Source organism: Mytilus californianus, unplaced genomic scaffold, assembly GCF_021869535.1.
Source record: "Mytilus californianus isolate M0D057914Y unplaced genomic scaffold, xbMytCali1.0.p SCAF_8, whole genome shotgun sequence".
Taxonomy (NCBI): Eukaryota; Metazoa; Mollusca; class Bivalvia; order Mytilida; family Mytilidae; genus Mytilus; species Mytilus californianus.
This window is the reverse complement of record NW_026262734.1, coordinates 100,381,552-100,396,506: the sequence shown is the minus strand read 5'-3', so window position 1 is coordinate 100,396,506 and position 14,955 is coordinate 100,381,552. Positions and strand designations below refer to the sequence as shown.

General features: G+C 32.3%; 1 protein-coding gene across 1 annotated transcript in view; it reads right to left on the bottom strand.

The window, feature by feature from the left end:
• Positions 1-6,276: 6,276 nt before the first annotated feature.
• LOC127710527 (solute carrier family 22 member 3-like) overlaps positions 6,277-14,955 on the bottom strand; it is a 30,287-nt gene continuing 21,608 nt past the window's right edge. Inside the window, exons 4-10 of the mRNA XM_052216455.1 lie at positions 13,887-14,083; positions 12,794-13,027; positions 11,702-11,836; positions 11,069-11,157; positions 9,827-9,938; positions 8,356-8,428; positions 6,277-7,675 (exon numbers count right to left, since the gene is read on the bottom strand). Of these exons, the coding sequence (XP_052072415.1) occupies positions 7,490-7,675; positions 8,356-8,428; positions 9,827-9,938; positions 11,069-11,157; positions 11,702-11,836; positions 12,794-13,027; positions 13,887-14,083 (1,026 nt within the window). The 3' untranslated portion in view covers positions 6,277-7,489. The remainder of the gene's footprint in view (positions 7,676-8,355; positions 8,429-9,826; positions 9,939-11,068; positions 11,158-11,701; positions 11,837-12,793; positions 13,028-13,886; positions 14,084-14,955) is intronic.

Here is a 14,955-nt window from a genome sequence, read left to right as displayed (position 1 = left end):
TGACGCAGATATAACGGACAACCAAATCCTGATGGCGTCCTGATGGGATGACTTCATCTTTACCATTTGGAATCCATGAAACAAAGCTTCCTTGAAAGCAGTAACAAAGAGGGGGAGATACCAAAGGAATAGTCTAACTCATAAGTTGAAAACGAAATGCAACTTCATAGCAATCCTAGTAAACTCTATCAAGAAAGTCATGATTGGAAACGCAAGATCTTAAATATCGTCTCAACTGGGAGATACAAACTCCATACGCAGGCGTTGCTGGGATATTGCTAAACAAAAATGCAATAAATCTACTTCAATAATTTCACATTAGATGCATATTTCGGCAATTAATAACTCTTTAATGAGGCTGGAGGACATAATATTTGGAAATCCAAATCATGATATAAAAGTAAGAGCTGATTAATCCAGAAAGGACAAAAAGTAACCCCACACCCGGACAAGCAACCAGAGCATAAGCGAGATTAAAAATAGAAAATGATGTCCACATTTTAATAATCGAAAATTCACTATATAAAACAGTATTGTACTGATAAATGATTCAAATTTTGACTTTGTATTTTGAGTCTTGTTGCTTCTCTTTCTTATTAGATATTTTATTTGAATATCAAAACCATTGAAGTCAATGTGTTAAAATGGTTTGAAAAATTATAACAAAATACTTACTCCAAGGCAAATTCAACTAGAGGCTCTCAAGAGCCTGTGTCGCTCACCTGATTCTACTTTGGTTTTGGAAATCATGTAAAAATAGATTAAAATCATAACAGATACCCTAATAATGAGTGAGGCCAAATTTGGTTTAATATTGGTCCTATAATTTAATAAAAAATCCTGGTGGCCATCTTGAACAGTAAATCGGCAACAAAGTAGCAACACTTAATCAGCACCTCATAAGAAACATTTATGCTATGTTTTGGTTTCATTCCATTCAGTGCACCTCTAGAAGAAGCATTTGTATGTATTTCCCATAGGGTCTTATGTTAAAGGAAGTCCCCCCATTGGCGGCCATCATGGATGAAGGATCAGCTTCAAAGTAACAAAACTTAGTCAGCACCTCATAAGGAACATTCATGCCATGTTTGGTTTCAATCCATTCAGTATGTGGTTCTCTAAAAGAAGACATTTGTATGTATTGTCCATAGGGTCCTTTGTTAAACATTGTCCCCATCTGGCAGCCATCTTGGATTATGGATCGGCTTCAAAGTAACAACACTCGGTCAGCACCTCATAAGAAACATTCATGCCATGTTTGGTTTCATTCCGTTCAGTGGTTCTCTAAAAGAAAACATTTGTACGTATTTCTCATAGGGTCCTATGTTAAACTAAGTCCTCCGCTGGCGTCCATCTTAGATTATGGATCGGCTTCATAGTAACAACACTTGGTCAGCACCTCATAAGGAACATTCATGCCATGTTTGGTTTCATTCCATTCAGTGGTTCTCCAAAATAAGACATTTGTATGTATTTCCCATAGGGTCCAATGTTAAACTAAGTCCCCTGCTGGCGGCCATCTTGGATGATGGATCAGCTTCATAGTAACAACACTTGGTCAGCACCTCATAAGGAACATTCATGCCATGTTTGGTTTCATTCCATTCAGTGGTTCTCTAAAAGAAGAGATTTGTATGTATTTCCCATAGGGTCCCATGTTAAACTAAGTCCCCCGCTGGCGGCCATCTTGGATTATGGATCGGCTTTAAAGTAACAACACTCGGTCAGCACCTCATAAGGAACATTCATACCATAATGGTTTCATTCCATTCAGTGGTTCTCTAAAAGAAGACATTTGTATGTATTTCCCATAGGGTCCTATGTTAAACTAAGTCCCCCGCTGGCGGCCATCTTGGATTATGGATCGGCTTCAAAGTAACAACACTCGGTCAGCACCTCATAAGAAACATTCATGCCATGTTTGGTTTCATTCCATTCAGTGGTTCTCTAAAAGAAGACATTTGTATGTATTTCCCATAGGGTCCTATGTTAAACTAAGTCCCCCGCTGGCGGCCATCTTGGATGATGGATCCGCTACAAAGTAACAACACTTGGTCAGCACCTCATAAGGAACATTCATGCCATGTTTGGTTTCATTCCATTCAGTGGTTCTCTAGAAGAAGTTCAAAATGTAAAAAGTTAACGCCGACGACGATTTTTTCACCTAAGGGATATTTAACTCACATCTTCGAATAGATGGATGGATGGATTGATGTTTAACGTCCAGTGGCAAATATCAGGACGAGAACCTTTTGATTTGATATGATTATGAATCGAACCTTGTATTAGACAGACATGCTGAGCTGGGTTCTTGTCATGCTAGTTTAATAGGTATCAGTTAACAAGACGACAGATCATACTATATAGTTAACTGACCAGTGTTTGCTCTGAAGCAGCAAATATCAAGTCTCTCATACCTCTCCTTTGGCAATCAACATATATAACAAATAGGGAACATCATTATCTGATGATCAGAGATATCTTTATTTACTTTACTAACTAACCTATCCATTTTTCTTCCTCATGTCTCATCACTGGATTTTTACATTTGATGAGTAACATGATGAGTGTCAAAAGCGACACAGAAACTGGAGTTCACACACAGTTTCTGTTTCTCAATATTGAGTTCTTCATATATATCGTCTACCTTTTAAATTTTTTGAATTTTATCTTTTGGAGAAAGTCTTTTGTTTCTTCCGTATCTTTTTATAATTTTTTACTTATCATTTTCATTGGATCAAATGAGTTTAATCAATACTCAAACAATTCATGAAAAAGAAAACTTTTATTATGCATTTTTGGAAACTGAGATTAAATACATGCAATACAAAAAAATAAATAGTATACAAAATATATATATCATTAAACATACTCCCTTCACCTATAAGCTACAACAAATCAAAATCCTTCAACAATCTTAGCAACCAAGTTAAAACAATTCATTCACATCAAGGCTAATATAAATTATAAACCTTAGCATTTCTCCCTAATTTCAAAGAAGCCAAACAATTTCCTACAAAATCAAATCTTGACAATTAATAACAAAATAAGAAAATAAAAATAAAAAGCACAATATGAAAAATGTTTTTATTTCTTTTAAGTTATTTTAGTTGTTTTACCATAGATATTTTTGACAATCTCTTCTTATAAATAGTACTTCTTCCAACCCCTCTAATATAAGGCTCCACTGATATCTTTGTTAACAAGATAGGCATCACTGATTGTAAGAAACTGTTTACCCTTCCGGAGCAACCAAGTTCATCTCCCGATTTTATGTGGGGTTTGTGTTGTTCAATCTAGTTTTTTAATATCATAACTGGTACAAATTTTACTGCAGGAGATGCGCATTTTGACAATTAATGTCTCTTCAGTGATGCTCGAGGTCAAAATATTTGAAAATCCAAACCCCAATACGAATGTTGAAGAGCTAATCAAACCAAAAAGTAACTAACATACAGCCAATCTGGACAAGGAATCAGAGCTTTGCATGAGGGAGATATATTTTCTAAGAAGTGTTTTGTTATTGATGCTTCGTTTTTTGGTTGTTTGATTTTTAGCTCACCTGGCCCAAAGGGGCAAGTCAAATTTTGCCCATATAGTTAGTAGACTGTCACTCTTTATAGGAGTCATTGCCCTTAACTGAGGATTCTTTTTATCCTCTTTTGTGTTTTGAGCAAAAACTAAAGAAGATAGAGAGAAACTAAACAGATAAATCGATCAGCAATACAAGATCAACAAAACAGAGATTTTTGTCATGAAATCTATACTCGTCTACAATGTTGGAGAGTGTCCTTTGTTGAATAAGCACATAGACCAAGGTGAGCGACATAGGCTCTTTAGAGCCTCTATTTTTACAATGGTGCTGTATGTTTATATTTGACATATGATTTATCATTGCCCCTTGATATCTTTTCTCTTTATTGTTGAGGGCTGATATATAAATCTTAAAAAAAGTTCTCTGCGGGTAAAGCACTTCAAATGAAGATTACAATGAAACTAATATAAACATTTCTCAAGCATTTTTACAATGAATTTTTTTTTTAGTTGAGATGTTTGATTCAATGCAATTTCCTTAATTGTTGTCAAAAATTGTTAATTTCAAAAGAATTCAAAGGAAATGTTTGTACTTATATATCCCAGATGGAACCAATATCTTCTTCATGAAACACACTGATTATTTTACAGACAATTATATAACACAATCATAGTCAACTTTATCATTATAACAAACAAGGAATTTAACCCTTTCAAATGGACATCACACAAGGCCTTCATTCCATTGTCTCCTAAAACCATCTATCCATTTATGTAGATTCATATGTATTGATAACAGCAATTAATTTTTCTATCACGTTTCTTGATAAATTGAACAATTGATTTGGTATTCTGTAGTCAATAAATTTGAGTCTGATGTAAGTTTTGACTGAAAATCTTCACACCGGTTATCCTGTTCCAAAACCGCAGGGGATCTGAATCCCGAGGAGCAACTAATGAAAAGTTTATAACGGTGGGCAAGTACAATCTGAATCTGATTTCCACGGAGGAATTATACTCTGTGTGAATCAGATCCAGATTATACCTACCCATTGTTACAAACTTTTCATAAGTTGCTGCACGGGATTTGGTTCCCTCTGCCGATTTCGGATCGGGATACACGATTTGATCTTGTAAAGAGGCATTTTATAGGTCTAATACTGTAAATCTGAAGTTTTGAAGGGTAATAGAGGATTCCTTGAGTAAATTGACAAAATTAACTATGATTACTGTAATGATACAAAAAACACTGTTCTGGTTATATAGTTTATCTGACAGAGGATCATTTTTTTAATTTCCAAATATAGATTTGTTTGCTGTTGTACAAAGCTAGCTTTTTATGTTAAACAAGCTATCATTTCTACTAAATTCTAATTTGAGATTCTTAACATTAAATTCTACATTGAGATTCTTGTTAATCATATAAATTGAGATTCTTGTTAATTCTCCATTGAGAGTATTGAATCGTACATTGATTCAATTCAATTAAATGACCTCTGTCGAGATGTTTTTCTCAGTGCAGAGAACCTGCTCAACTTTCTGTCACATTAAACTCTGTTTAGTTTCCATTACAATTTGTTTGTAATTTCAGGAGCAGGTAAAATGCACTGATTTTTAATTTTTGTTTAATTTTGGCAATTTTTGCCTTTTTAAGAAAAGAAAGCAATGGAATTTATGTCACAATAGTAAAATATACTTATTTCTCTTTCAATACTACTGAACTATACACAGGGGAGACAACCTTGTCTTCAATGTACCATCTGCAGTATCTCCATTTTTTATTAACAATGTATAAAAGTGACTAAAATACCATTGCTTTCCCCAGAACAGCGTTCATAAAAAAATTTACACATTGATACAAAAATATGTTTTAAATTAACAATTATGTACATATTCCCACATTACATAAAGATATATAGTAATCTCCAAAAATTTGTAAGGGTTCCGCGGAACCCAGTGTCTCACCTACTTTTGCTGTTAATCGCAGGCTCAACAAAAATGAGGAAAAAAATTAATAAAAATATTCCTCTCTATGCTATCTTTTGATTGCAAGTAGCTTCTGTCCAAGTTTGGTAAAAAAAATCCAGGATAGTTTATGAATCTAATAAATGTTTTTAAAACTTTAACTGCAGTCTGTATGTAATGTTAACTGGAAGAAAAACTAAGTCCATTTATAAGTAAAATACGGAAAAAATGGAATTTTTTTTTTTCCACAAAATTTACTTCTGGATACTATCTTATGATCATAAACAAGCTTCTGTCCAAGTTTGGTACAAAGCCAGGATAGTTTAAGAAAGTTGTTAAAATTTTAAAAACTTTAACCACAGAGCAAATGTAATGTTAACTGGCAGAAAAACTAAGTCCATTTATAAGTAAAATACGGAAAAATGGATTTTTTTTTTTTACAAAATTTACTTTTGAATATTATCTTATGATCATAAACAAGCTTCTTTCCAAGTTTGGTAGAAATCCAGGATAGTTTAAGAAAGTTATTAAAATTTCAAAAACTTTAACCACAGAGTGAATGTAATGTTAACTGGCAGAAAAACTAAGTCTATTTTAAGTAAAATACGGAAAAATGGATTTTTTTTTTACAAAATTTACTTTTGAATATTATCTTATGATCATAAACAAGCTTCTTTCCAAGTTTGGTAGAAATCCAGGATAGTTTAAGAAAGTTATTAAAATTTCAAAAACTTTAACCACAGAGTGAATGTAATGTTAACTGGCAGAAAAAAAAACTAAGTCCATTTATAAGTAAAATACCGAAAAATGGATTTTTTTTTTTACAAAATTTACTTTTGAATATTATCTTATGATCCTAAACAAGCTTCTGTCCAAGTTTGGTAGAAATCCAGGATAGTTTAAGAAAGTTATTAAAATTTCAAAAACTTTAACCACAGAGTGAATATTTGTGGACGCCGCAGACGACGACGGAATGTAGGATAGCTATGTCTCGCTTTTTCGACAAAAGTTGAAGGCTCGACAAAAATGATGTTTAAAAGTCATAAAAATATAAAATTTACATTTACATCTTTTTTTTTCAAATATAAAAAACAATGAAATCTTTCACTTCGTCCCATTGTCAGCTTATAAAAGGAAAAAAATGACTTAATGAAAACCTGCTGATTGATGTATGTTTACTATCCCTCCAGCAAATCTAATTGATATGAATAACTATCAAATTAGTAACAATGTCTAAGGGCTGTTCCGGAATTAACCATATGGGGCATGGGAGGCACTTTTTTTATACCATAAAAAACGCATAATATAAAATTCTAATTAAAATCCAACCACTGAAAATCAATCAATTTGAGTGCCTCCTGAACTTTCATGAAATTTAAATAACCCAAGAATGTTTACCATTTAAAACAAACCAAAACAAAATGAGTCTACATATTGTTTTGAAAATTATTATTATGTGAGTTAAAAAAATGTCCTAAGGATTATGAAAGAACATATTATTCATTTCTTGGAATTCATATTTTTTGAGGTAATAATAAAAAAATATATATATAATCATTAACACAAACTACAATTACAAAAACATAGCTAAGTAACAATATTTACATAAACTTCAATATATCACAATTATGATAATCACTGATTTCAATTTCTAAATATTGAATTTTTCACTACTACAAAACATCAATTTCAGCAAAATTAAAAGCACAAAATTTACAGCCTAGCAAGCTTTGAACATAAGTCATAAATTTAAATTTTCATTTCTAAATATCTATTTCATAATAACCAACTGATTTGATCAAAGGAATTTAAATTCTATAAATCTTTAGCACTTTGTGACAAAATAGCAGATTCTTCAATCTGCTGACAGCCATTTTATCAAATTTCCAAAGAATGTATGCTACAAATATAATTCCAAAGTTCTCAAAAATAAAATTTGTTTAATTACAACATTTTTTTCTTAGATCAAATATCTGCCTTCTCAATCTCTTTACAATTCAACTGGTTCCTCCTCTGACCCATTACTTCCCATGAAAGCGTCAATACTTTCAGCATCCTCAATGGTGTCTGGTAACTTCCTTTTTGCAGTTTCAGGCAAAAATAGAACTAGTAGACTGGCAACAAGGGAAATAACTCCAAACATTATCACAGAAACGGATTTGTGGGTAAAATCACCCTGAAATGTAAATCATTGACAAATGAATTATTTAAAATTATTAATTATGAAGTCAATGAGTGTTCATTATATTATCACATTAGCCCTTGTTTTACTATTCCAGTTCAAAGAATTCGGGAAAATAATTAGATCTTACGTGTTCAGCAAATTGCAATATTGACTTAGTTTGTGTTTAAGTTCTATGTGTATAAATACTGTGACTTAAGAAATTACTGTGTGGCTTTATTATTGTGATTGCTGAACAATGGACAAATATGTGAAATTAATTATCATGATTTCAGGAAATGCTGCAAACAAATAATGCTCTTAAAATTTGAAATACCGGTAGGTGTTCTTGATTTCGCAATAATATTGATTGATTGATTGGTGTTTAACACCACATTCAGCACTATTGTGCTATTTCGTGGTGGTCAGTTTCTATTTGTGGAGGATCCAGAGATAACAACTGACCTTCTGCAGGATTCCACAATTACAAGAAATGGCAAATCAATTAGCACTACCAGCCCATTAACCTAACTGGCATCAACTCAATCTGGCCCAGAAAGCTATAAACTTTAATTTTTATAGACTTATAAAACAGATCAATTACCAAAACAGGAATCTGAAGGGTACCAACTCCTCTCAATCTGAACTTAAAAGCACAATTCTATTCTAAAGTTCCTATATAACAGATCACTTACCAAAACAAGAATCTGAGGGGCCACAACTCCGCCCAATCTGGCCCAGAAAGCACATGTTCCCATTCCTATGCTCCTATGAAGAAAAAACTTGTAAATTTAATATCTTTATAAGTATTCTACATTGTTTAGCATCAAATTATATTTTCCATACATTTCGTAGAGGATTGTCCTAAAATTAACCCTCATGAAAATCAAATATCTAATGTTGCTCTAAAAATCGTTTTTATTGGACAGTTGCAATGTATTCAATAAGAAAAAATAATTTGAAATCAGTTTCTTTCTATAATTTTAAATTTTGTTTTTACCAAGAACAGTTTCTACAAAATTAATTATTTTGACACCCATGCCGGAATACTGTACCCAAATTTCCACCATGATGTAATCCAAGGCTTCCAAAACAGTCATATATTCCTGACATTTGTATAATGTCCGGTAAAAGTCCGGCTGGGCAAAGCACGAAACGGTCATCTACTTTTTAGATTTCAAGGCTTTCTAAGAGATGGTCATTTTAACATAATTCACGATCTTTTTGACCCAACTTTTTGCCTTTAACAGTCACACATTTCCGGTCATAAAAGTGACATGATCATTAAGTACTATCAAAACAACCCCTACTTTAATACCTTCTCATTTTAATTAAGGCTAATTAGTTGTCGATCAGCTGAAATTTACCTGTTCAGGTGACAGGTAAACTATTTTGAACCGGACATTGATCGGTCTATTCAAAGTTATTTTCTTACATTTCACCGGTTTGCATCTAATTAATTTAGTCAAAAAGATTTAAATTATCAGAAATACATTTACAAATAAGATTTGATGAAAAAATTAAAGAGGTGAAAATGAAAAATCGTCATAACCACGTTGTTTGAACCAGAGACATGTCTCTGTTTGAACTAGTACATGTGTGTGCATGTGCCTGTGCGCAGGTGTGAAATTTAATTTTGCATCCTAATTTCTTTAAAAAAAGGCTTAAATTGTCATTGATACCTTTATCTCACGTTTATTTCGAATATTTTCTTGAAGAAATAACGTAGAATGAGCTACTTACACTCATTCATGCTTTGCAAACGTACACGGAATTTACGTATCCGTCTCTGGTCCATGTTTTACCATTGTCAAGATAACATCCGGTTTCAGATTAAAAACGAAAGTAAAGTTTTTGACAACATTATTTTGAACAAATAAAGAGTCTAAGGCAGATATAAGTACGCTGATGTTTCATACTTCGGATGGTGCACTGCCAATTTAACAGTTTACGTCAGAACTTCGAATTTGAATCAAAGAAAGTTTAATATCGTTTTTTTTTAATTATCAATCATTGGGATGGCCAACTCGGCAACTGATTACCATAATTGCCTTTTGTTTATTTAGTCTTAAGGGATTAAAATCAGGATAATATATAAAATGTCCGGCTGGCTAAAAATAATTTTGGAAGCCATGATGTAATCATACTGTTGCAGAACTGACATACCTGATAACTGTTGGGTAAAGCTCAGAACTGTAAACAAATATGATACTGAAAACACCGGCCATTCCAAACTTCCCAATGATAGCAAACACTTTCTCGGCAGTCCCTGATGCTCCTGAAAAACAAATCGTATTTCCTTAAATACTGTAAATTCAGAAATTATTGCGATGTTTTTATTATTGCGAAAAATGTGACAGGGTTATAATCGCAATAATTTAACCTCGCATTTTGAAATTTTTAATATGAATTAAACTGGATTTTTCTCAATATCCCAAAAATTAAAATAGCATTTTAGTCTAAAATGACAAAATCGCAATAATAAATGCACGCAATAATTTCTGAATTTACTGTACAGATGTATCGTTTACACTTAAACCAAAAAGCATCTGTTACTGTGAATTCTTTTTTTTTCGTTGGTACCAATTTTTGTGGATTGAGTAAAAATGGATTTTCGTGGATATCTAATTTGGTGGTTTAGCCAAAGTCTACTAAGAAGCCCATAGAAAATGTGTACTTCATTAAGGATTTAAATTTGTGGCTCACCTTTATCCACGAGTCCACAAAAATTGGTATCCAACAAACCTTATTGAATCCACAATACTTGAGATTTTTTTCCTTATAACTTGGAATAGTTCCTATGTTTAGACTTAGATCAGCTTTCTTTGGAAATAAAATCAAATCAAGCTGTTGAAGCCAATCTTTGTTTTACATATATCTACCTATAATCAATTACACAAAACACCCTTTTCCTAATTTAAATTTTAATTATTTATTAGCTGCTGTAAATAATAAAAACAAAAGAGCCTCTATTTAACAACATTGACTTGAATAAATACCTGTTAATGCTAAAATGCTGAAAAAATAGGGTTGATAGATGGGCACGACAGGGGGTTGGAACTCACAACCTTAGTATTGACAAGATAGTGATACAGTAGTTGAACAGTCAACAAGGCAAGGCCCCTCCTGTTAATTATACTTTGTACATATTTTGTGAAAAGTGTTATGAAAATCTGTAATGACACTTCTTTGCAAGAAAAAAACTAATACTTTGTCAAGTCTAAAAGATTGGTTGATTGATTGGTATTTGGTACTTTCAGCACTATTGTGCTATTTCGTGGCGGTCAGTTTTTATTGGTGGAGATAGCCGGAGTTCCAAGAGATAACCACTGACCTTCTACAAGAAATTTCTTTCTTTGCTGAACTTGAAGTGTCATACAAAAATAAAGTTTAATTTTTTCAACCTACCTGCTAGTGCAATAGGAATGGATCCAGCAATTATACACGAAACAGATCCAATAACAAAGTACACCAATAAAGGAATTCTTCTTCCAAATCTGTACAGGATTAATAAAAGATTGACAATTGTACAGTATTGGAACAAATATTATCAGTATTGTGTAAGGAATTTTCTGTACATATGTAATAAGAGGACTTTAAGGTTATTTCTACTATCAAAATTTTGGTTTTGTGTACTTTTTTATTTCATTTACCAGCTATTAGTATTATCCTTGCATATACAGTCAAACCTATAAATAAAGGTTATTCTTGGGCTCAGAGAAAACTGACATAATAAGAGAGGTGATATGTGAATTGAGATTCAAAATGCACTGGTATTACTACAGTTTGACAAGAGGAAGGTGATCTGACAAGACAGATTTTTGTATTCTTTACATTTTTTTTTTTACATTTTTTTCTCTATTCTTTATTTTTTTGGCCCTCTAGTCTGCACGATTTGCCAATTATTCTCTTATCTGTAAACACTATCCAGATCCCTCATGATACAACTTCAAGGTATTGATGTGGGAAATAAAAGAATGTGTATACAAAAGTGACTCTGAACACAGTATTGAAGGAATATTATGAATAATTTCTATTTACCTTTGGATCAGGTAAATAACCATGATGAAGGCTACCAGATCAACACATCCACTGATGAAAAAGGTTAAATAATGGTTCCCTGCCAGACCTGCTATCTTAAATGTCATCCCATAATATCCAACACACACAGAAAACCTGAAAAGTACAATAAATCTTATATCATTTGCATATCTATTAATACTTGAATGTGATTGGTCTGTTTCTTTCCTTGGTTGACACTTTGATACATTGTTAATTCAGAAATTATTACGAGGCTTTTATTAAGGCTAATAAAGCGACTGGGTGAGTATTGCAATAATAAGAACTCTCATTCTGAATTGGATACATATATCTGTATGCAGATTTTCCGGAAATTGCAATAATTAATCTCGCAGTTTTGTCCATTCTTCAAAAATCGCAATAATAAATGCATGCAATAATTTCTGTATTTATAGTACATGTTATATTGTAATGCTTATATCATTAAAGAAGAAAATGAAAATTGAACTTGACCTTCATTTAGTCACAGGAAACAACATATCTAAATTTGAAAAGATTTCGTCAAAGCGTTTTCATGTTAATGAATGGACACTGTTTGGCAAAAGCTTGTCGTACATCCCCAAATCAATAACCTTTTTCCTTTGAAAATACGGTTAAAAAGGAGAAATTGAATTATTGAATCGACACTTATAATGTTGACCTCTAGATGGATTATTTTTTGTAGTTGTTGGTTTGAAGAGTTGCTGTCTCATCAACTTATATCCCACATCTTATATTCCATTTTTTTATTCTGTATGCCTCTGAATATAAAATTTGTTTTCTTCAAATTTACTGCCGATTTTTAAATTTGAAAATTTGTCATCTAAAATAAAGATAATTTGTATCCAATTCAATGCAGTGATGTAATCCAGACCTGCCAACTATCCCGATTTATGGGAGATATCCCCCATAAGAGGTGTTGACTTGAATTTTGAAATTCTTTATGATATAAACTGAACACCTCAAAACAGGCATTCAAATGAGTTAAAAGGATATTTAAGCACATATATTCTCATTCAAATGATTTGTATCTAATTCAATGCAGTGATGTTATGATAATCTCTAAATAACTACCATAAATAAAACAAAATCAAGCTGTGTTTTCGTAGAATTGGTGTTCGCAGAAGATCATAAAACATGTACTGTCGCCCCAGTTGATTATCTTTAGCTTCGATCTGGATTTGGAGCTCATCCATTGTTCTAGCAGGGAAGGATAGATTGTTGAACTTGGTGATTCTTTTTACTACTTTTTGAGCTTGATCAATCTTATCTTTTATCATAAGCCATCTCAAAGTTTCTGGTACCAACCTAAAACAAGAGAATAAAAAAGTTAATATATGATCGAATACTGTTTTAAATTTGAGAATTCATTTTTTTTTTCTTTGGTTGTTTTGTGCTTGGTTAGTTTTTTGTTTGTTATGTTTTGTTTTTTTGTTTTTTTTTTTTTTACAAAGGTAATTATGATTTCTATTTATAATTCATTCATAAATCTACATTAATATAAACAAAATACTGAAAATTCAAAAAATATTGCGATGTCTTTATTAATGCAAAAAATGAGACAATATGATCAGGTTTGCAATAATAACAACTTACATTCATAATTTCAGTAGACTTTTGCTACATAAAATTTTTCCAAACACATTAAAAAGATTTTTGCATTTTTTCCAGCGTTGATTTGCAGTAGTAACCAAAACAAATGAAAAATTTACATTTTTGTTGAATGTTTTCTGCTTTGTATTGATCTGATGAGTTAAACCCTTTTCCAATGATTTTCATAGTTAGTTCTTATGTTGTACTGTTACACCACTGTCCCAGGTTAGGTTAAGGGTTGGCGCCTTCAAACATGTTTAACCTTGCAACATTCTGTATGTGCTTGACCCAAGTCAGCAGCCGGTAGTTCAGTGTTTGTCGTTGGTTCATGTCTGTCATATTTGTTTTTTGTAAATTGTTTTGTTATAAATTATGCCTTTAGTTTTCTCAATTGAACTGTTTCATATTATTCACATCCAGGCCTTTTATAGCCATTTATATAGCATGGGTTTTTCTCATTTTTGAAGGCCATACAGTTACCTATAATTGCTTACATCCACTTCATTTGAACTTTGGTGGAAAGCTGTCTCATAGGCAATCATACCACATCTCCTTATTTTAAAATGTGACTTACCAGATATAGGTAAGCGCCAAGGCACTAGGAACAGATATTGCTAGTTGTATATTTCTCCAGTCCTGTAGTAGATAAGCTATACCCGCCATCATGATGACAGTCACACCCCAGAAACATTCCAACACAGCTCCTGCAGTCCCTCTATACTGGGGGAGGAACAACTCCATCACCATTACATATGTCGTGGTTTGTAGACCCTGTTATAAGTAAATGATTTATTGATAGGGAAAAGAGATCAGTGTTCCAGCTAGGATTTCAAAAGGGCAGGGAGCCAATCATGAAAAGGGCACTTTAGCACGATGATTAATATTTCAAATAGGGCATGTCAAACATTGTCTTATGTTAACTGCAGGGGTTTCAGCTAGGAGTTTTGAGGGGGTTTAGTAACTTTTATGCTAGATGAAAATCAACCTTATTTTGGGTAACAGTATTTAAAGGACCATGCAAGGACATATATTACGCAGCGGCATTTTGTAGAATTATTTTTATTTCATTAGTGAAATGAATTGTGCATGTCAGTTAAAATACTACACATCTGCAATACAGTCAGGAACAATACCTTACATTTTCTCCAGGGGCCAACCTGGATCCCAAAACTTTTTTCCAAGGGCCCAGTAGAAATTTTAAGGCCCTTCCAGGGTATTTTTACTACAGGTACATACTTATTAATAGTCCATATGTAGCCCAATGTTTCTGATTATATTAGAAATAATAAATGAATTATAATAAACCACATTGAGTTTTTCAGAATTAAAATCCATTTAACCATGTCTTTTCAGACTGTTCAACTTATATTTGTAATATTATATATAAAAAATATATAAAAAAATCCCCCCCCCTTTTTTCCATTTTACACACCCCTAGATGTAGAGTATTAAAGTATTATCAGTTTCACCCCAAGAAAGTATTCATTTTTAATGAAATTATCTTAGCAGTTAATCAAAATGAAAATCTTACTGTCTATAAATAACAATGAAATGTAACTGTTTCTTGTTAAAGGGGTTTTCCGAATTTTCCCGCCAAAAAAGCACATGGCTTTCAACAAATGTAAACAAAGCAGTCAATTTGT